This window comes from Pezoporus flaviventris, unplaced genomic scaffold (genome assembly GCF_033815535.1).
Source record: "Pezoporus flaviventris isolate CSIRO_AGI_PZ_B2104156 unplaced genomic scaffold, CSIRO_AGI_Pfla_v1 ptg000001l, whole genome shotgun sequence".
NCBI lineage: Eukaryota > Metazoa > Chordata > Aves > Psittaciformes > Psittacidae > Pezoporus > Pezoporus flaviventris.
The window spans coordinates 12951044-12975471 of NW_026892549.1; the positions used below are offsets into that span (position 1 = coordinate 12951044).

At 36.1% G+C, this 24428-nt stretch overlaps 1 protein-coding gene across 7 annotated transcripts in view; it reads left to right on the forward strand.

Moving 5' to 3' along the window:
* Window positions 1-24428, forward strand: part of ARHGAP15 (Rho GTPase activating protein 15) — a 392541-nt gene that overhangs the window by 171364 nt on the left and 196749 nt on the right. For all 7 annotated transcript variants that reach the window (XM_061445138.1, XM_061445129.1, XM_061445154.1 and 4 more), the window contains 2 exons: window positions 16499-16597; window positions 18457-18583. In XM_061445138.1, the coding sequence (XP_061301122.1) occupies window positions 16499-16597; window positions 18457-18583 (226 nt within the window). The remainder of the gene's footprint in view (window positions 1-16498; window positions 16598-18456; window positions 18584-24428) is intronic.

Sequence of the window (24428 nt, forward strand, 5' to 3'; positions counted from 1 at the left end):
GCTGTTTATATTAGGTAACTGAGCTGGATTACAAAAATTTAATATAAAATACAAGACGTTCACAGGCAGTTTAGAAAAGGTATCTCAATGTCTCTGTATCATAATAAACTTTTTTAATATTTGCCTTGCAACAACTGATTTCTGATATTTTTTTCTTGTGCAGTAGAGCTAAATCACAATAACTGAAAGGTAAACATTTTTTACATTTCAATATTCCCAGCCTGGTAAAAGTGTTCTGCTTGCTACATGATGTTATAAATATCAAGATTAGTTTCTTCTAAAATTGCCAGTGCCAGCTGCATTCAGTTTCCTGTATTCTATAGTATTTTGTTACCAATGTTCTCAGTTTAGTGAAAGGATTTTAAAAATCAAATTAGTCACAAAAATCTTCAATATTAAAATCCGTTTATATGTTTCCCATGTATTTTAAATATTGTACATAAATCCATTTGCCTTTCTCTGTCAAGTAGTCCTACTAATATCACTATTCTCCTAGCCTTCTCCTACATCAGCAATAACCATTTTAATTTCTTCTTTGGTGCTCAGCAATTACAATTTAGATAACTGACAATTATTACATTGTCTATAGCAGTGGCTAGTATATGTGTGCCTATATATTTTGCAGACATGTAGGCATAAACATATACCTATAACTTATATTTAAAAAAAAATTATTCCACTGCACTGTATTTTGACTTTGGGAGTACAACATATATTATGTATAATCTTAAGAATCTTATTCAAGCATAAGTTCTATTACTACTGCACCAGAAAGTAGCAATTCCTGAAATCCTGAAGTCCTTACAAAATCTTGCTTTGAACCTGTGTGCATTTAAATTCTTCAGATGACATAATTTTAGTTTGGGAATATGACATACGGCCACTAATCCAGGATTAATTGAGCACTTATGTGCAGTACAAAACATTCTTTATATATTGACAAATATTTCTAAAAAATGGATTGGTATTTTTGCTGTTAATTGTTTCATTACTGACCTTTACCTCTGTAGACATATGCAGTTTTCGTTTTTTTGGGTGAGACTTTCAAAATATTTTTTTTTTAAGTGTCCAATGCTTAGTGTTAACAGTGACATTTTTACAGTCTATTCAGAAGCATATATTTCAGTCTTTTGTATCTCATTTTTTTCCTATTTATTTAAAACAACTTAGTATGGAAAATCTTGCAGATTTAAGTGACAGTGATGATGTACAATATGCATAAAATGAGCCTGTCCCTACCCATGGTGTGTATTGCTAGGGACTCCATTGCAATATTTACAGTTAAACTAAACTTTTTCAAATGAAGCAAAATTGCATTTGTTTTGCAGATTTGCTCATCATTAAATGTGAAACATTTCACATTTGTCTTTTTGAGTAATTGGCTTTTTAAAATGATAAGGTGCTCTGAACACTTGTTATGTGGATAGGTCTGACGTTGTATCCCAGAAATCCATATGCCATACAGACAGAACAGAAGAAAGATATTCACAAGCATGTCACAGATTGGACTGAAGCAAGCCAAAAACCAAAGTGCCATGGCATTAACAATAGCACCAGATTTACTGTCACGATTGCAATCTGTGCTGTATCATAGACAGAAGGAGAACTTTTGATAGGTAACACCTCAGTGTTTTTTAAATCTTTTTGGCAAATTATCATTTTCATTATATTTTTGCCTGCCATATAATATTATTATAATGGTATTAAGTCACGCACACACACACACACACACATGCACAAAGTTTATTAGCCCTCAACAAAAGGGCTGATTTATCTCCTGTGCTAACTGTTCGTCAACAAAAAGAAAGATATTTTACTTAAGCTTAACACATAATTAAGGTGAATCATCCACAAAAGTAGCAGGAATTTTTAAAAAATGCATTAAGTTCATAAAAACTTAGTTAATAAAGTCTTAATTAGTAAAATCTTAGCTGATATAGTTGAATATCATACAGAGAGAAACGATGCACACCATGTAAATCTCAACAGCTCAAAAGTTTCCAAAGTTTGAAGACAGTAAAGAAGCAGGATTAGGGTGAAATAATTTTTTTCTGGGGTTCAATCATGACTGACTTCATTTTCATTGCAAGTATGTAGATGTTTCTTTTTGACCATAAAATCATACATTTTCTTCTAGTGTAAAAAAAAACCTGCATGGAGCAGATTTGGCAATACTGTAATTCATGTTGAGCTCTGGTAAGTGCTGAAAAAGATTTACAAACTCACAGCTTGACACTGAGCCCACATGTTGGGTAGAATGGAGAAAAATCTCTAGAAATACTAAATAGAGCTTTCTGGCAACAAAGAGAGAAACATCAGTCAATTGTTCTTCTTAATTGAAAGCCACCTTGGGACCTTGTTGAAAATAATGTATCTGTCTATCTTTTCTGCAGTTTAAATTACCTGGCTGGGGGAGTTGTCCTGGGGCTTCAATATTCACAATAGGCTTTTTAGTGAAAGAAAAACACTGAAATTCTAACTTTATATGAATTACAGATTTGAAACACAGTTCATGTAGGTAGGAAATGGGAATTGCAAGAGCACAGACAAACCTACCTAAACATGAGTCTGGGTGTTGTTACTGTCTTTGCACTGGAAAGTAATTATTTTTTATAATTTTGGAGCATCTTCTTCTGCAAGTCTTCATAGCGGATATCACCCTTGTCTGAAATCATTGGGACTACTCATATGAGAAACGGTTGCTTGCATAATTTTAGCTCTTTACATTGTACTTAAGCTATATTGGCAGCGCAGTTGGTGCTTGATATTCTTTGAAACGTTTTAAAGTTTACAGTGGTGCTGCTGCTGTGTTTTGCACTTGCTGCCATAAAATATCATGTTGCCACGAAATGTTGTGGGAGCTTCATTTAAATACCATGAGCTGTGCTCTCCTGCCTGAAGCCTGAGCAGTAAATTTTCAACAACTTTCTTTACCTCCAGTTTCAAAAAGTTTGGCTAATCATGCTGCTTTAGGTTCACTCCTGCTTCAGTGTAGCATCTAAACATATCTTCAGTCTCCACTTGTACTGATGTAGACATTTCTACAGATGAATCATCATCAGCAACAGCTCTCGCTTTCCTGGTCTTTTCATGCAATGCCACTGCTTAAGAACTGCAGAGTGGTTTGCGTAGCTAGGAAACACATGTAAAGGGGTAAAGATATAAATGGTGAGTAATTTTTGATAGTGGTGATGTTGCCATTAGTGACAGCACGTGTTCTTACCAGTTTCTTCTCCCCAGGTCAAAAGGTTTGTGCAAGTGTTTGATATTTGCGCTCAGACCTAGGGCTACTGCTATTTTCTACTCTGGGAAGGGCAAAGATTGTCCCTGGATAAGCCTAATTACAACTTTCCCTACCTGCTTGCAATACCTTTACTGTCTCACTAATCTTCACTACCAGAATCAATAGTTTGTTGAACAAGTTTTCCATTTACTCATTAACCCACTTAAAGCCTATAATGAGCTCTATATACACACAAATGCATCTTTTCTCAAGTGCTTGTGTAGATTTAAGGGCACTGTTTCCTTGAAAAATGGAAATCAGAGCTTTTTTCTCTCATAAATGATGCAATCATTAATAAGATATGGACTTGGAGCAAAGTTCTAAGTTTATTTAATTTTACTGTATTTTTGTCCTTACATACTGCATTTGGGATCTTTAGAAAAAAGATAAATTAGACTTTTAAACCTGTATCAAATTGAATGTCTTTGAAGATTTTCCTAAAGCCCTGTCATCATCTTATAATAGTCATCGAATTAACAGCTTCAATTCGGAAATGAAAGGCATTTATTTATTAAAAAAGAGATTTTTTTTTCAACTTTATCAGGCACTGCTCAATTTATATTGTATTAATATAAAATAAATAATGAAATTTATTACTTTAGCAATGTAAATAAAGAGAAAGGCAATAAGATTAAAATGGGTACAATTCACGCTTTCTGCGACAGCTCAGAGGACTAGAAGAAAAGTAACCAGCTCACTGACAAATCAGAAACTGCGATTGCTGTTTAACACTGCAGCTTTTCACAGTAGCTCAGCACAAAGTTATTTAGCACAGGTGTTTCTGTAAGTCTGATATATTGGGAAAATTCACAAGGTTCTCCTCCTCTCTTGCTCGTGTCGGCTGTGAAGTTGGTCCTGTGATGCAGTAGACGGGTTTCTAGTAGGAAATAGAGTGTATTAGCAAATGAGCAAGTTTGAACATAGGAACTGATCTAGATTCACTTTCTTGGATGCTAATTTTTGTAATGCATGACAGTAATGAGGTGAATGACCTGTCATCAAGCAAAAGCAGTGAAAAGTGGGAATGAGTTATCGTTCAGAGTTAAGCGTGAAACTGAGATCCTGTTCTTTCCTTCGATAAAAGCAGCATTCCCAAATAATATGGATATCAATGCTGTTTCTTTGTTAAGTGAGAGTTTGATAAATATTCACCTATTTTAGTATTTCTCACTAGTTTGTTCAGATATGGTGCATTTTTGTGCTTTCAGCCTGTGTGTTTGCATTTCAATAAGAGATTAAATAGTATAATTGAATTTCTAAACACTTAAAACTCTTAGCAATTTTTCTTTTAATTTTTAGTTCTGGCAGTATCAAATTTATGGCTTACTTCTTTGTAAGGTCATCTTCTGAGTTACTTCTAGTCAATCTTAGACATTATGAGCTTGGCTGTGATAGAGAATCAGTTTATCTGTTAGAAAGAAAGGAGTGAGTTATGGGGATTGTTGGCAATTGAAGACAGAGTTTAGCTGAAAACTATGCATAATTTCTCACATATTTATTATTTTTTTCTCATTTTTTCAAGGTGAAATAGCTGTGTTTTAACTGGTATAGCCAAAGATTTTTTAAAACGACAACCTTTTTCTTTTTTCTGATACTGTGGTCTTAAGTAGATAGAAAAGGTCACTAGTTTGGGTTTGCTTCTGATAGGGAATGAACTGAGAGGTGGTGATGGTTTTGGGGATTTTGGGTTTGGGATTTCTTTCACCTCTAATTCCTTGATAAGGTATTATCTTCTCTTAGTTGGGCTGGAAGGTATAGCTTTCTTTTGCTGTTAGGCTTATGTGTGTTCTTTCTAGTTCTGCAGTTCTTACTATCACTAAAATATTTTTTGTCCCTTGAAATATTTATTCTGTGAATAAATACAAATTTTCTGTTATTTTTGTTTTGACTGATTTTCTCATTTCCCTCTTGTGACTGAAAACAGTGCAAATACTCATATTCTGAAACTTGCATATTGCTTAATTAAGTACCTTGCTGAATCAGGTCTACCATGTTCCAGGAGATGAAAGAAAAGCACATAAGAAGCTGTACCACCAGGTTCTGCTTTGAATGTTTTTCTTTTAATCAAATTTTAGACTTATTAGCATAGCAGATCATGGTTTTGCAAAACAAACAAAGCTTCTACTCTTATTCTTGAAAGGGTTGGGAAATGTTAATGTAATTGGTTCTGTTTATAGTTCAAACTCTCGTGCTTTTGCTCATAGATAGGATTAGTAGAGAGAGAACCAGCTTTTCTGGTGTAATGAGTTAGTGCCTCAAATCACTGCGAAGTAATTTCTCAGTTTCCCTTGTCAGAATTAAGAATCTGATAACATTCTTTATTATTTTAGTAGCAGGATAACAGTGCAAGGATAAGGTTGTGGGTGAGATAATAATACAGGGTAACCTAACACTTTTAGAAACTGGAGTCTGAAAATTCAGTTTCCTAAAGACTTTCCGTTTTGCCTTATAGTTTTAAAGTGTATGTTATTGCTGTGAAGTTGTCATATGCCATTGTATTAGATGAGTTTGATAGTGTACATGGTATCTCTAGCAACATGGCAGAAAAGGCAAAGAACATATGGGTCAGGAGTCTGCATGGAGATGCTCTGGTAACAGCCCTTCTATTTCTGTAGTTTGCATTGCTGGATAAGAGCAAGTCTTCTGGAACACCCACAGTACTTGAATTAATGCCCAACGATGACATCATTGGACAAGGAGGCCATAGTATGTTTTAAAATTATCTATTTATTTCCCTGTCATGTGTACTGTACATTTATTAGTGACAAGAAGTGGAGCAACAATCATGGTGTTGCAGGGCTCCAGATAAATGCAGTCTTATGATTATGGGATGGGGGACTCAAAATCCGAAGACTCAGCCATTCCTGTGCTTGATAATTTTGCGTATTTTTAGCTTCTCTTATATTTAGATCCCTAAGTTCCTGAATGAGCTGTCACACCAAACCTGCATTTGCCTATACTGCATCATCCCAAAGCTTGCAATAGAAAAGAATATCAGGCTTTCAGACACAACATATTAGAGAAGGCAGAGAGAGCCTGCCCAATTCCCTGAACCCACTTCCCAATTCCCCTCACGAAAAGCAAGAAATTACTTGTTATCAGTGGGTAATACAACCACAAACGTTATTGATTATCCAACCTCAATCTTTACAGTCTTGATGGACAGATATTTTGCAATCATTCTTTCTATTTAAAACCAGAAGATATGATTTTTATTTTGGAAAAATTGAGTTTTTCAATTTTTCTGCATGCCACATCACATTGTGGCGCATCCCTCCAGTGTGATAACCAGGAGCTTGACTGACAGATGTCAAAGTGTGCATCATGTTCTAATACATGAGAAAAGCCTACATTATAAAAAAAATAAAATCATATACTTGTAAAAACTATCTTTATGCTTAAAATAACATATTCACTTTTCAATTTTGGTACTTGGTATATCCCAGTGCAAACCAGAAATGCAAAGATCTTGAGAAGATGTGCAAGTTTTTTTGTTTTGTTTTTTTTTTTTCTGATTTCACTGTATTTTTTAAAAAACAGTACATTGCAAAATTGATCAAAGTAGGTTGTCTGGTCTGTGAGCTGCAAAGTCAAATATTTCAGTAGTTTTTCACCCCATATCTGCTAGCTAAGTTCAGTTAGCGTAAGAAATTCGTTTAGTTCTGAGCTATATTCTCCTTCCCTAGAAAAGCTCCCCTTAGACACCTATTGTGAAAAGATAATTTGATATTTTCATTATATGATATTTTTAAAATAATATTTGGATTAGCCTTCTGTCATTATTGCACTGCTATGTAGAGCAGCAGATAAATTTGAAGGCCAGTGCATTTCCAGTGCTATCAGTGAAGTTCCAGAATGTCTAAAGTAAAATCCTTCAACCCTTGAAAACTAGTTTGAAACTATCATGAGTATCTGGAGACAAAGTTCCAAGTTTGTACTGATTATAGGTATTTCTAATTTAAAAAAATAAAAGATGGTATTATTTGAATAAAACACTTCCTCCAGACTATCTATACTATGATGTTGTTTATTACATCAAATAACTTCATCCTCAAATGAAAAAGTACCTACAGTTGCTTAAGAAAGGTTTTAAGTCCATTGCCCTTTTAGGAACTGTATTTGAAATGTCCATATTCTTCTGTGTGTATGGTATCACTCATGTAAGTTTTTTAACAAGGTTGTGACTCCTTAGAAAGTAAAGTTTTAGTGACAAAAATATAACTTTGTCCTAAATCCCAACAACATTGTTTTTTATTAAAACACTAAATATTTTTTAAATAGAAATGTTGCTGTAGTTGGAAATGTTTGTTTTCTTAAATGGATGTAATAGTCTTATTCAAAACATTTTTCATCCTGTTTAGCTTTCCTAATATTTACATACAAATAAAGATGGAAAGAGGCAAACCAAAGATGTTAGGCATTGTTTGCTCCTTGCATGCAATGGGAGATAAGAACCATTATATTTTCCTGCCTGCAACACTTAGGAACTTGACACAGCTGGCAGAGTATATGTTCAGATCATGGACCAACTTTGAAGTTGTACATTATTATTAAACAATACCTGTCATGGTCATATAGCAGCAGGATATTACACTTACCGTTCAGTCGATTTTTTTTTTTTATAGAAAGGGAACTCCTGCCTCCTTGCCCCAGGCCACAAAACCCTCTACTGCAGAGATATTTTTTTTGATCTCTAGCAGTAGGATTCTTGTGTTGTTGTATTGGCTTTTGGTAAGCTGATAAGGTAAACAGTTATTCTGGAAAACGACCTTGCGTTCTACATGCTCAGTACACAGACAGCTTCTGAGCCACCAGAAGAAAACTAAAATATCCAAATTAAAAGAAAATGGGAAATACAACGACGAGAAATCCCATTCAGTAGTGCTGTTTCATCTCTAAGAGATGCTTTATTCAACAGCGGGTATCAATCCCCACAAGTAACAACTGCTGTCAGAGGATTTGCAGGTATACCTTTGTTCAACTGCTAGTTGAATTTATGTCAGTATTATAATTCAGCAGATTTCCACTTTTCACACAAACCAGGATTAGTATTGATTTGGGTTGGCAGGCATTCAAGCTGCTGTTCTTCTTTTAGCTATATTTCTCTATAAACATCTAATTGTTTCAAAAAGTGGTGTACAGTATGCAAAAACCTGAATTTAATGCAAATAAGTCTGTGTAGCTCTAAAGTTAACAGGTGTTGTCATTAGTGCAAGTAGACAAGGAACGATTCTAGAATGTGTTATAAACACTTATAATCATGGCCAAATACGTTACTATATGTATAAAGATACTCACAGCAACATCTCTTTTTTCTTATTGTGCAATCTCAGCACTTAATAATAGGAGATATGTTTCAGTATACGAATACTAAAAGCCAATACTGGCTTCTGCCTGCAAATAATGTAGCTGTAAAATGCTCTGCTACTGATGAATAAATTTCTGCCTAAAATAAGAGTCAATGAAATGAAATCTTTACACGTAGCACATATATATTTTAAATGTATGTCTTTGCTTGTACGGAAAGTAAAGCATTCATTCTCCCTTTGGTATTTTTGTTTGTTATAAGGACTTATCATGTTGAGTCTTACTCACATTTATCTTAAAGCGTTATAACATGTATATAAAATTGGACAGGAGGACCATTCATCACTAGGTATTGTCCAGCTGGTAAAACTAAGAAAGGCGGGACTTCTTTAAGAAACCATTGCCAATTTCTCTGTGTGTGGCTCTGTAATATATATAGCTTCAGATTGCAAAGGCAATAACAGTAAAATATTACCCCAAGGAAAAACACAGCTTGCAGTAGGTATTCATACATTGCCTCTAGTCCTCATCTGTGGAAAAAATGTGCAACTGTCTATTCCCCTACTTCCCACTATGCACAGACACAAGCGAGTTGTGTCGTAATTATTACCTCTTGCTCTTCTGCTTTGAGCCAATTTTGGAGGTACTTTTTTCACTCTCTAAGTCTGGTGGCTTGCACCTCCCCTGACTTTGGCTTGATGGCTGGAGGTACTTTTTTCACTCTCTAAGTCTGGTGGCTTGCACCTCCCCTGACTTTGGCTTGATGGCTGGCAGTCATCCATCCCATTCCCATTGCAAGGGAAGTGCATTTGTGGATCAGGAGCAGAGTAGGATAGCCAGCAGGTACATGGGAGACTGCATCAGGTTTCTGACATCCAAGATGGTCACCTGCTGCTTGTCTCACATTTTTCTTTTTGCTCTTTGCCTTCTGAAGGAAACTCCTCTATTTCAAGTAGTCCAACTGTGTCCTGCATAGGGCATAACATCCGTGCAGCAGATCAGCAGGAAATACTTCCTCCCAGTACACTCTTTGGTTGTTTAGCAGAGAGTACTTGCTTTTTCTTACCTTCCTCTTTGCTCAAACAGTATGTGCTTTCTTTTCACACATCTCCAAGGGCAACAAGAAGTAAGACCTGTACTGATGAGTCAAAAAGGGAGAATAAAAAGCTGTTCCTTGAAATGAGTGAATGTGTCCTAGTACCCCTGGCAGAGCCCTGGACCTTCTCCCCTCCAGGGAGGCTCTGTGGACCTCCAGCCTGAGCTCCTCTTCAAATCCAAGAAGAAATTTTGGTCTCTCGGGGCTTAATTGGCTTTAATTGGCTTTAATCCTTAGTTTTATTTAAGAAGTTGTTTTTTTCTTGGAAGTTTGACCACAGACTTTGTACTGTTGAATCCACTTCAGGGACATTTATGTGTGCACCTTGAATGCTATATTTATTTCATTAAAAAGCAACTTATTACATATAAGCAGGTCGCTTTGAAACAATGACCCCAGGAAGTTTCCGAGAATGATGTGCAAGTGAGTCATACCACAAAGCAACACAATTTAAGACATATAAACATGTGGCAGCAATTGGTCTTACAGTTGCTAATGTTGCAGAAGTTGTGAAAACACAGGATCTGTTTGTTGCCTCTTTGCAATTCTTGGTTTTCACAGCAATTTTTACAGAGTCAGAAGAAACAGGGCAATTATAACATAAGGTTCAACATCTTTAGATATGTAGAACATTTTCTGTTGCTTAAAACAAATATTCCCAAAGAAAGTATAAAACATTTTTCTGACTTGCAAAGTTTTTGCAGTCTATCATTTAAATTACTTAAATAAAGGGAGCTTTACTACTCCCAAAAGCTGAGAATGTAACACCCGCCATGCATATTAGCTTGATCTTTTTGACAGACCAGAAAAGTGTTTGTGTGTGCCAATTAAAACAAAAATGGATCCCCAGTGGCTTGTTCCTCACACAACTTCTGAAGACTGCTATCATTGTATGCTGGGGTAACCCTGGATAAGGCGGCTATCCAAAGTAAACAAACTTTTCAAAACTTTCATGACAGATGGGGGTTACAAATGCATTTTAATAAGAGAGTTGCCAAAGCAACTTTTTTGCGATCAGCATATATTTACTTAATATCTAGCAACATTGGGAACACAAGGCAGATACTTTCTCACAAAATTTTTTAGCAAATATCATTTTTTTGAAAGATTGGTTGAAGACCTTTTCTTTCAAGCTGATATTTCCCCATCACTTCAATGTTAACTTTGCTCGACATCCAAAGGACTGCTAGATTGGTAAAGCCAGACTGTAATATGAGACAGACAATCTGCTTGATAATGAAATTTCTGTGGTAGTTATAAACATCTTAGAGTTCTTTAAGTAATTTAACTATCAGCATAACCATGACTACCTCTCTTTGATAGGCTGAATCATATAATGGATATGAGATGCAGTATGAGCATAATGCAGCTCAATACTGATCCTTTTATTTGCATTTTTGAATATTAGACTCAGCTCATTACAGTACAGCACAGAGATATATTTTATTTATTCTTTCTGCTGCTCACTCATTCAGCATAAACATGGCCAAGAGACTGGATTATCTGTGAGAAAGAATGTAAGATCAAGTTCCAGAAATGCAGTTAGACTTTTGACATGTTTTTGAAAATGCACATATCCCTGTTTCTGTTTAATTCAAATCCAGTTAATTAAACCACTAAGGAGCATAGTGTCTCCCAACTTCAATTAATTCTATTTCTACTGTGGTGTGGACACATGAGTATCTGTTTTATGTGTTTATTCTCAAGCTATATTATATTCTAATGATAACTTTTTTTTAAAAAAAGAATATTCAGAAAAAGAGAGAATATTCCCACTCTTCTTTCTTTATTTTCCTCCATTATTTTTGACTCATTTCCCATTTTTCCTGTCCCATCCCAATTGGCTGCCATGTGAGTAGAGACTGGTTTGTCCTGTGTTAAATATGCTGAGTGGTTTGATCCCACCCTGCAAAAATATCTCAAGAAAATAGAAGGGAAAGCCTAGATTCCTCTTTACTATGGGGAAACAGGATGAATACCATGATCAAAAATAAAATAAAAATTTTAAGCAAGCAAGGTAAGATAAAGGGAGCAGCACAAAGAGGGAAGAGTGTTAGTTTTTCAGCTAGAAATGCTTCAGAGACTCGCATTTTCTTTTTTCCTACACATATCAAGGTCAGCATTCCCAGTGCACAGTGTAACAAGAAGAACACATTTGACTGAATTTCTGCACACACAGGTATCTGTCAATCCAAGTTTAAATCACTTAGTGTTCACCACAAGCTGTGGGAGCCCCAGGTGACATCAAAATTTAGGTTTTCTACACTGGATTCTGCATCGAATTAGCATCTGGTGGGGTTTCCATGGTCCAGAAGTGTCAATAATCCAATGTGGAACCACCGTGGGAGGTTATATGAAGCTTCATCCCTATAGTCCTGGATTTTTTTCCGCATGTCCCACATTCAGAGGGAGTTGAACAATATCTTTTGACAGTATTTGATTGAAATAAGAACTGTGTAGTGGTTTCTTGGTGGCCATACGTGAACTATATGTGAGCCATACGCTTCCTGAGCTCTTCACTTTGTTTCCTTTAGCTTGCTGCTGGGTACAGACTGTGAACGTTTTTTTGCTGCATTTCTTCTTCCATATAGGATTCTTTACTTCCTGTATGAAGGTTTGTTCTTGGCATTGTCTGAAAATAGTACATCACTGCAAATAACAGTTATAGCCACCAGAGATGCATGAGTACACTTTGGAGTGAATCAATAACACGGTTCTGTATTTTCGTTTTGCTGTGTGAATTTATTGCTCTTTTCCATAACTCCATAGAGTGAGTGCCTATCACTAGCATTCTTAAAATTGCCTCCATCCTTGATTTGCAGTGGAATTAAATGTAAAAAATTATGTATACTGGTAAAGAACTAGAGGGATGTCATGAAGTATTTCTTTTTCACAGAAGTGCAGTAGTCCCTAGACCGGAGTTTGCAGGAAGACAATGGGCAAAAGATGCTGAGCTTATCCCATGGCACTTTTCTAGCATTTATCTCATGTTTTCTGTAGGTGTAGTTATACTGTGAAAGGGAAAAATCACTGAGACAGAGGTGATCCAGAAGATGTGTAAAGGTTTGGAAGTCCTGGATGTACACAGGCATGTATGGCACAGTAGCATGGCACACTAGCATGTCCCAGAGCACAACCTAGCACTTGAAAAATATACGATTTGCAGGATTTTTAAGAACTGCTGATCCTGGACAGAATCCAAGTTATATTCATGTATTATAAAATGGCAGTGGTATTAATTAGATACAGTGTCTGGTATTTCCTGGAATTATATAGGCATCTTTTTGTTTAATAACATAGGATTTTGTTGAACACAACCTTGGTACGTCATTATGGTAACATGCAAAAGAAGCTCAACTCCCCATTTGCAGCTTTATAAGGTGACAAGAGAAAACCTTAATAAGCCACAAGTAGAATATCATAAAAAGTGTTTCACACCTGCCCCCCTTCCCACACTTTGTTGGCAGCCCAGCAGTGTATTGAATTTAACACACATTTACCTGCAGTGAGCCAATATTTTCAGAGGATCAGTGTTTAACAGCAGGACTGTACTACTGTTCTTTGTAAAACTAGCATGTGAATGGATTCAGCCTTTGAAGTGATTTTTCCAAAGTGCTATAACAAGAAAAAGAGAAACCAGGCATCCTGGCTCTTCTGTAAGCAACCTGAAGGCCACACCCTTTGCAAATAAGAGAGTCATTGTCAGTTGTCATTCTTTGAGGGTATTTATTGCCAATAGAAACACCATAATACTGCTTGGTAAGGTAATGCCAATTCCATAATGTAGCCTTTGCAAAAATTATGACAAAGAGAGGGAATTCAGTAAATAAGTGAAGTACATGGCACAGTGGAGGCTGGCAGCTCTATCTAGAACACATAATTTCCTTTTCCTATTTTTTTTCCCCCAGATTTGTCTTCCATTTGTTTCTCCAGTCCCTCTTTATTTCAGCAGTTCCTGATACAGGGATGGTGTGTTAGCATGCCTTAATATTGAACAATTTACGCTTGTTGTTAGTTATACATCATTTAAGGCTGTGATCATAAATTGTTCAATCACAAGGTTTAGTCAAAGCTAGCATTCTTTACTGATGTCTTTTCCCAAGGGTGTTGAAAATTCGATTGTTCAAAGTGCAAATATGGTTTAGCAATCCATTCCAAGAACCATTTATCAGAAATCCTAAGGAGGTAATATATAAAAGTGGGATAGGAAACCTGCACATTAAATGGGATTTAGCAGCCAAAGCCTTTGGAACTGCATTCCTGTGAATGACTGGAATGGAGCAGAACAAAGTCAATTACTGACTGTAATTAAGGAGTGGATGCATTTAAACTGTAGAGAGCAGTAGCAGTCTTCTTGAAACTGTCTAGTAACACTGAAGATTAGTCTGAGGAAAGAAAGAAAAAGGACTTGAACTATATCTTACAGAAACTATATTTTAAATTAATTCTCTTCCTTCCATTCTATGATCTGTTTTTACAGATTTGCTCATAAAACACTGATAATATATGATTATCAAAATAACACATTCAGACAAAGAAATTTTCAACATGTATTTTGCTTTGGTCTTGTTAGTAATGGAGTATCTCTTTTGCATATCATACACTACAAATGTTTATGCAGTGCTGAATACTTGTTTTTTAATAAAGCCTGAATTTACTGAACGGAAGACTGAACTATATTGTGTCCATTTTAAGCCTTCAAAATACAGTAAATCTAATTATATATGCTGCTTTTACTTTGAAAATGTTATTCTATTTTATAATTTTAATAATGATTTGTTTATACTGGGAGAGAGACATTAGATTGAATTGTTGCCTGTGTTTAGTCTAATTCATATCTGCATGTATACATTAATAAATTGTGATATAGTGTAATACATTTTGAATCCAAACTTTGCCATGTGAGCTGTGAGAACTAGAGGTCAGCTCTTTCAACTGCTCACCTTCAGTTGAATTTTGACTAATTTTTTCTTTTCATAAAGGGAACAGTGAGTGTATGAATAGGGATTAACATATGATTGTGGACTAATAAGGGAATTAAAATTTCCCCAATAAATAACTCTCCTGTGCACATGGGGAACAATGAAGTGGCTGGAGGTCTGCTCTTAACGGGTGTGGATGGGACGGGATGAACATCTGCAGCCAGGCAGCCTCTGAGCCTGCACTGGGGACCATTCCCACATTCTCTGCAGCACTCTCACAGGATGTCTCTGCTAGAGCTGCACTGATGGGCTTTTCCTTAATGCTGATGACTTTAGAAACCTTCCTTACAAGCACTTCCTCAGTAAATGGAAGGTTGCAGAACAATTAAGAAAACATTAAGTTCTTTTTTTCCTTTTTTTTTTTTTTTTTAATTCCTGGTTGTATTTCAGTTTTAAGAAAGAAGTGTGAAGTACCCAGGCTAGTGAGGAGCTGTTTTTTCTTTTATGCTATAGAAAAACTCTTGACATAGGGCAGACGCAGTGAAGCAGTAGCACTTCAGGTTAATGGATTTACATAAATAGGCTGTGCCAGGTCTCAAAGGCTTTGCTCTGCTTTTCCTCTCACTTTGGTCAGAAAATAATATCTGCTGTTCACTGTGTTCAGCCATTCTCCAAAAAAATACCTGAAAAGTTTTTGGTCCTGAATAATACCATGTTCCGGTAAGCAGATTAAACCTGCATCCTCAAAACACTGAAATTCAATATACAATTCTCACATGCAGATGCTATTGAGTTATGCACAGGCAATTCTTAACAACAAAACATAAGAAAAAACTGGTTCCAGAGCTGGCAGGAGATGAGCTGGTTTGGACTGTGGGCAGGACAAGCTTCTGCCCCTTGCAAAATGTAACCCTTCATTCACTCATCTGCAAACACACAGAACTGCTGTGCCCTGAATCATGCTTCAAGCACAAGCTGAACAATCCTGGGGCAAAACACTTCATAGTTCTGTGCCTCAGTTTTGACATCTGTAAAATGGTTGTTTTCACCTGCTGTGTAAAATACCTGGAGATCTGCTCTGGTGTATATATGTGTGTGTGTATATATATACATATATATATAAATGATGTAATATTACTATCCACATGGTTTGCAGAAGTTCAGATCAACAAAATACATGCATGCATATTTCTACAAAATATTGTTAGGCAGTGAAACAGCATTGTCATGGGATTGAATATGCTTTTGATAAATATTCCCAGTGAGTGGGTCAAAAATGCAAATCAACTCACATTCAGGCACGTGGGGATTTTTTTTTTTGTGATAAATGGGCCTCTAATTACTTTGGTACAGCCATCTTTGAAGGTATTTTATTATTATTATTTAATGTAAAAAAGAGTGACATCATTAATTTTATTAAAAGTGGACTCTGGAATTACAGTTATATAATAAATGTGTAAATTTGAGGTACCAGATATAAAAATATAAATGCAGGTACCAGATATAAAAATAATATTACCAAAATGGAAAGGGAAACTGAAAATAACAGGAATTAATTCTCATATTGCTTTTTTTTCAGGGTGCTTTGATTTATATTTGAGCTGTGCCTTGTAAAGCTGAGTTTCCTGGCTTTTTTTAACTTTCATCACATTACTGTTACTTTTGCACTATTTGTGTTTGGGGGTTGCACTGCTGAGACAATATCTCATTTGTTGTGACATACTCAGAACAGTTTTCAGACAGAGGTTCGAAACTCCTCAGTAGCTCAGCACTCCAGCAGATAATTCTGGGTACAAAGGAACAGCATTTGGGTGCGTAGGAGAGAAAATAGAAGAAAATATTCTGTCCAGTATGTGTTTTTCTTACCTATGTGTCCCATGCCCTCTCCAGATCACGACAGTGTCAGGAAATGAGTTTCTCCTCCAGTCAGATATCGACTTTCTCATACTGGATTGGTTCCACGCTATCAAAAATGCAATTGACAGATTGGTATGTATTTGTTTTGGCTGTTACCTTTATTAATTAAGATGTAGCAATTTCAAATTCATTTGCTTAGGCATCTCTACAGGTTTTAGGCAGTCAGCAGCTAGCTAGATGTTCCTTTTTCTGAAGGATTTAAAAATATGTATGCAAATCTACTAAAAAATGTCATATAAACAAGGTTGTTGAACAAAAAATGTCACTTGATTCTTGCCTTGAAATGGAACGCTACATTTGTTTCTGAAATAACAAGGACATTGGTTTGCTGAGGGTTGTAAAAGCACACAAACCCTTAACAAATGAATTTTTGCATTTTCTGTTTATGCAGCCTACAGTATATAATCTTCAATAGAACTATTAATACATTTGAGCCTTTTATGAATTTTTGTATTACTTATTCAGAAGAATAACACTAGCAAATAATATTCTTTTGTAACTGATTGCTGTTATTCTCCCAGGAAGGCTGAGGGTTTTTTACTAGAAGTAAGCAGGGCTGCATTTTATTAAAACAGTTTTTAATTACTAAACCAGATTCAGCTGTAGCTTTTTCTTTCTTTTTTGCCACTCTCAGTACAAATTCCAAATGCCTTCCTCCTATCCCTGCCTGATCCAAGAACGTGTGTTTTTAGAGGGTACTGACTTTCCTTGTTCACTGCAGAATCTAGTGAGAGAAAAATATCCCCATTTCTTGCATTTCTTTCCAGAGGTTTTGCTGCAATGAAATTGGCAGAGCAGGCAGAGGCAGCCTCTTTGAAAGGGTTAATCCGAGCACAGCTACTGTTTCCTTAAAGAGCTACAAACATTATATTACCCTGAGGCTATAATCACCCAAGGAAAGTTTGATCTGATGATGTATGTCTTCATATTGTGCATTTCATTGGGTGTGTGAGGATATTGGTATCCTACCGAAGATTCTGGGGTGGAGTTTTCCATGAAGACTTACAATACTCTTCCCCCCACCGCCCCACTTTTCAGCTAAACATCTAATAGACTTAATTTTTTCACTGAAATTAAAGTAATACAATGTCCTCAGCAGCTCTGAACGTGCAGTGAACCACAGAATGTGTGCTGGTGGGGCACAACTTGTAAGTGGTTAAGGTACCAGAAAGCAGGGCTTGCTCTGGTGAAAGCTGGCCCTTCCTGTGTGTGCAGGACAGTATGCCACCATGAAGTACTCGGTGACCATTTCATGCATGTCATTTATTTCAGTTTTAAAACTCTGAATGATTGTTTAAAGCCTTGCAGATTTCCAGGTGTTAGGACAGCTAAATCTCACCTGACCAAACACTGTAGGAAAAGATGTGATATTAGCCAAGTATCATCTCCTTTTTTTCTTTTATTTTTTCATCTTTTCTCCCTTAATAATCCCTAATTGTCGTTTTGTATAGCAGTGAATTAGAGCAAGAGAAGTGTCCCCCTCTTTCCTAAGCTTAGACCAGCAGAATTCAACCCTGAATTTGTAAAGATATTTGGAACAGTTGGGTTTGCTAGAACATTTACTGTTTACTATCTAAACCAGAAAGGCAATTTAAACAACCTTTCTCTTTGCAAACATTTGGAAGTAGCCTGCAATGTGGAAATAATTTTAGTCTCTAAAGCCTAAAGAATTAGGCCTTTTGTTTTCCTCGCTTAAATGGGAATTTATCTCAGAAATTAGGACCATTCTGTCAGGGCCATAAAAGCCCTGTCATATGACAAATTTTTCATTACATTTTCCTTAAATTATATACTCTCTGCATCACTTGCTCTGTGTGTGTCTGTTAGTTTCTGATTCTGTACTGGCGTTCTGTAATTTCTTGCATCAGTCTTACAAATAATAATTTTATTAAAATCATGCACACATATATACACATATACTCTTTTCCCAGCCAAAAGAACGGAGTTGTACATCGAGAAATTTGGAGTTCAAACTCAGAAGATCCTCCAGCATCGAATTACTGAATAGCTTAGACACTGAATCCAAAGAACCAAAGCCTGAACACAGAAAATCTTTAAGTAAGGCTTTTTTCTTTTCTGATTTTTTTCTCTTTTTTTCTTTCCTTTTTAAATAACTATGCCATTACAGGGTGAGATAATTTTTATTACATAAAGAATGTAAGGAAGATCACTGGGAATTTTAAAGCTCAATGTGTTCTGTGCTGATATACGTAACTTGCATTTAAGTAAAGATAGCTACTAGCTCCACACTTTTAAAGGTTCACATTCTCTCCTAAGCAAAATAAATTTGTTTAGGAGCAAAAACATTTATTTAAATCATTTATTTTTAAAAATTGGCAACATGAGTCCTATGTTAATGGTCTGTTGCAGTTACTTTGTTTCCATTTTACTAAAATAGCTCAAATTGCCAGAGTAATTTTGTCTGTTGTATATTTATACATGGAATTTCTGAAAGACCTGTCATATCCTCTATAACCGACAATCAGTGATATATCTATAATTTTACAGAAGGTAAATCCCAGGGATCAAGGTTGATTTTTATCAGTGTGATTAGAAAAGAAAGTGATCTAAAACCAGCAGGGATGTGCTTTACTCCACTGAGACTTTCCTTTTCCAGTGTGTGCTGAGATGCTCATGATTTTGTGGGCAGTAGACACAGAAGCTAGTGGTCACCTGGAATCACTCATTCAGCATTTTTTTAATTTTGCCCTCTCATTTGAAGCTTTTGTTTTTCTTCTTCATTTGGCAGGAGATTCACATTCTGCTTTGTGAACAGCTTTAGACTTGCATGCTAGTATGAGATACCTATAGTTACCAAAGTGCTGTGTAAGAATTTGCCTGCATGTGCTTCAGCCTTTGATATTGCATTAAAAAGACACAACGTCATTATTTTTAATTAGAATTATCCACACAATCATAAATATATACGCACACATGCATGTGCCTGTACACACAAATACAGATATTCATTAAATAGTCTCTTTTTGCAGACCAAAGATTTTTATTGTTGTTGTTGTTGTTTTCTTATTATCTTGGAGATCTGAGTTTTTAAAAGATTTTTCCTTCTGTTATAAAATATAAAGTAGCCTGAATGTAGCTTGTGAAAAATTGTCCCAATATCTTTGTACTGTGTGTTACATGGCATTTCTCAGAGGAAGAAAAATAAGACTGAGAGCATGGTAAGTTTTGAGGGTCTGACTCTCCTCTTACTGTAGCTAATAGCAAAATGCCCATAAACTGTCTCCACATGTGGGGAATTTTTATTTATTTATTTATACTTCGCACATATCTTTAAATAATAATTTCTCAGACAAAATGAAAAAAGTGGGTATGAACAGGGGAAGAGACTTAGCCTACATTTCTTTTCAAACCTTAGAGAATCCTGAATAACCTCTGTTTTGTTAAAGGCTATTTAAACTCTTAAAAAATGTGAAAATATCTGCTGTGAAATCTCACTGAATCGAAGCTTGCATTTAAATACTGTATATTGGATTGCTTCTAAAATATGTATTCAGAACTTCTTTTTTGGCCCCTTGAGATCAAGCAATTATGTGGAATTAGAAAAATCATATTATTCACTTACTTATTAGTAGTCTAAGCACAAACTGTATTGTCAGTTTTCTGCCTTTGGCTTTCTGTGCCCTTAATGTTCACACAAGTATCGTAGCCAGAATTATCCGCAGCTAGAGCCAAAATTGCTTTAAAAAGGCATGAGAACTGGTAATGACACATTGTTAGCAGTTAACAGGTGGTCGTTTCATTGTCCAGTTTGACTGCAGAGCACAGAGAAGATACGTGAAATATCTGCAAGTGTGTTTAGAAAGTTCTTACAAAGTTTAACAATTTTATAATTTTATAGTGCTCTTGTATTATTGACTACTGCCACTGCCAAATCCAAACAAAGGAGATTTTTTTTAAAGATGGCTCAAAACTCTCCAGTTTAACACAGAAAACAAGCAAGTGATGTGTTAGCAGGCCAACCCCCCAACAATCTTTAGTGGCATATTCAGACAGTTCAGACTCATTTGTATTTAAATTTTCTACATTTTAAGGGCTGCAAAAAATGTCCAGTTTTAGAATTGTTATTGCTATGTAACTAGGAGGTTTTAGCAGCATAAGTATATAAAGGACAGGTATATTCTAACCTAAGTATTCCAGTAATTTGCTCTTTAATTTAAAATTAGGAAGACTGCCCCTAGAGACTTAGTAGCAGTAATCTGGGTTTTATGTTTAATCCTAATTGCTTCTGCTTACACTACAAAGACAAATGATAACTCTCTATTATGTTTTTTTTTGAGCTGTAGACACTGATTTCATTGAAAATTGGGTTTAAACTGTCAGGCTAATTTCCAAAGTTCACAGAGTGCTCATGGTCTTGGTCATGCAGCTTTTCAGTGGCTTCTCATCCAGTTTGGTTGCAACTCATGTTCTAATTCAAGTTTTCTTGAGTGAAGAGGAAACCAAGGATAGCCCTGGGGAACATTACCAAAACAAATAAAAACCTGATCCTGCTCTCAAATACATGGAAAGAGATTACTTTTTTTTTTTTTTATGATGCCAACTATTTCACTGACTTAATTTATGCAGCTAATGCTGGGTCAGAAAGAACATGTTTTTCACCTTAGGAACCTCCCGCATTAGAAGACATACACAACTGGTGAAAGGAAACTGTCTTGTAGCACTGCTCCTTATACAGAGAACTGTTGTTCTAAATTGGTAATTTTTAAAATTAGTGGCAGACTTCAGAATTCCAAGTAATTTAGTTGTCATTCAGACTGTAGGTTTTGGGGCTTTTTTCTTCTAACATTGCCAAAACCCCTCCAAATTGATACAAATTATAATTGGGTCTTCTGGTAGGTGGTCTGCCATGTTAATTTTTTACTGCATGAAATCAAACACCAGGGTTAGACTGAAAGTAGAGGTGCTCTCAAGGTGCATGGAAGGTAGGGAAAGGGTCTGTGCGTTGCACAGTTCCCAGAAATCATTCAGCTTTCCAAAACCCAAGAGATCTTACTGTGGCTATGGACAACAGGATCTGTCAGAACAGTCAAGCAAATTGCAGGCAAGCAAACCGACTCCACACTCTCCACTAAGCTCAGCATTTCATTTTCTGTTCATGGTTGCTTCATATTTTGCATTTTGGCCATCATCTGAGAATTCTGTCACTCAGGAGTGACCTCTTGTGGAAGAGCTGGGGCTGGAGTCACTATCGGTTGTCAGACGGGATCAATTCCCCTTCTACTCCCTCTTTTCTGGATAGAAATAAACGGCTTCACAGTAGGAAGAGTGCCCTTTGGCTACTGTATCAATCTGAGGGCTGCTCTTGTCAAAATGCACAATCACAAGCTTGATAATACAATCCATTCCCAAAGCACTATATTTCCAACCTGTTCTCCATCATTTCCTTATGGCGTCACATTTACTCAGTTTATCACATTCTTATTAATATTTTAGGTTTCCTTGAAAGTGATGAAATTCTATTTTTATTACAAAAGCAACAAGAATAAATACTAATTGTTGTCAGTTATTTCCTTATGTAGTGGGAACAGTAATCTGTTCCTCAGCTTTAGGTTGCCAAAGCAAAATAATGAAATATTTTAGACATTTAAAAAATCTGTGATATTAGATAAATGCAATTTGATCTCCTTGTTTGCCACATAAAAGCTGGAACTGCCTGCATTGATAAGATTGAATTGCATTATTTTTATTGTTTCTACTTGCATAGTTTTCTTATCTTCAAAACATTTTACTTAAAACCCAGTGGTTAATCATGAAATCCTGTGACAGATCCTGGAAGATCTCTCCCATATTTGAATTCTGGCTTGAGGTGCCACAACTACAGCATCAAGATTGAAAAAGAATAAATATATATATCTGTATGTGTGTGTGAAAAAGGAAGTCTTATGGGCTGTGTGGTATTATTGTAATTCATGATCACTTTAGTGTCTTGATAAGAGCAGTTGGACATCCAGGCACCATTGTGCCAGACACAATATGACAACAAAGTAAGACAATTCCAGCTCTCAGCCTGAATGAGGACAAGTTGCAACAGGTGGAAAAACCAGACAAAAGCAGGGGTGGAAGGAAAAGTTGACAGCAAAGCAGACATGTCATGCATATTAAACACCAGGCTTGGGATTCCTTTCAACTCTTCACTAGGATCAGGGTCTTAGCCCTGGCATCCTCACCACAAGCCAACTCAAATAATGATATTTTTCTTACCTAAATTCTTCTTGCACTTCCAACAGGCAATGATGCTTTTTTTTTAGTCTCAAAAGGCGATGCGTTGCTCTAGGATGCCACAGCCCTCACACTCTTCCCCTGAAATGGCTGCAGAGCAGTGTCTGGGAATATGCCTCCTTGCATCATTTTAATCAGGAAAAAATAATAACCTCTGAATCACAATTTTGAGTTGCCTTCAGAGGTATTTGCAACAAAGTTATCTGGGCTCTGAAATTTGCTGTGGCTTCTTAAAAGGTACAGTTTAAGTCAAGCATCCCATCCCTATTATTTAGTCAAGGACTGAGTTTGTACTTTAAAATTGCCCAAAGTTGCCTTTATCATTTCACTCACTTTTCCTTATCCCAGAAGGCTGAATTTTGAACCTAGAATAAGCATGGCATGTAAATATTCCTAAGTAATTACTGAAACATTCCGAATCATCTCTGAATGCATTTTGTTAGATAATTAAGACTGTACAATGTAGTAGTGCTGGAACAGCAGTAGAAACCCAATTTGGTCTCTCAGTGGATGCGATAGAAGAAATGGAGAATTCAGTGGAGCTTTAACTCTTTTTGGCTCCATGTGATTCTTGCTCCTTCCTTGGATCAAGCTTCTGCTGAGGGCTTGCTCGAGGGTTTAAAGATTGTCCCCACACACGACTGTATTTTTTTTGTGGCAAACACTGATGCTATTGTTTATCTGCAGAGGGAAGGAGTGGTTACCAGGGCACTAACACATGTATTTGTGCAGCTTCAGCTGCTTAAGTAGCAGGAAGAAAAAAAAAAGTCAGAACTTAATTTGTTGAAAGCATCACTTAGAGATCCTAGAAAAAGGACACCTAATTACAGGCAGTGCAGAGAGAGGAGCCTATATTTTCTCTGTTTCTTCCTAACAAGCAAAAAGGCTGGAAGTTTGGGAGACCATATCTTGGGGTGTGACAAGAGCATTTACTGGCTCAGACAAACTTTTTGAGGGCCGGATTCTGAGGCAGCTACAAAGTTCTTCACCCATGTAGGGTTACTTTATTGATATGGGGCTAATTAGAGCAGCAGAAGTGGGAAAGCACTCCATTTCTTTGTTAGCTCTGTTGAGGTCTGAATTCTTTCCCTTTCCCAGCCCACTTATTCTAGTGTAGATGTGAAGTTCAAAGCCAGATGGATGCTGTTTAGAGAGTATTATTATATTACAATGTTAACATTATGTATAGGTCAGTTTTATTACTTTTAATAAAACCAAGAAATATAAAGCAGTAGTGTAATTTAGTGCAGCATTACCAATTCTAACAATTAAAACAGAAAGAAAATTAAAACTCTATGCAAATATGCATTTTTCTACTGCAATGTTAATTTTGTCACTGCAGCTTGTGTGTTTGCGGCATTTATTTATATTGCACTAACAGGAACGCAGTCAGCTTCAGATACCGAAAAAAGCTCACAAAAGGAAAATGCAACACACTGCTTATGGAGGATGGCAGCATTCATTTGGATTATAGGGACTAAACTTATTTTTTTATATAGTTTTACTTTAATGTTTCTCTGGAGAGTTTACTATAGGTAGGTCGTTTTCTTCAAGATTAGGAAAATACCAATTCAGCAACCAATTCCAACTGGCTGTGACTAGTTCTCAAAAAAAAAAAAAAAAAAAGGCATTTTTCCTGAGTTTGAGTATCCTGTTTCCATCA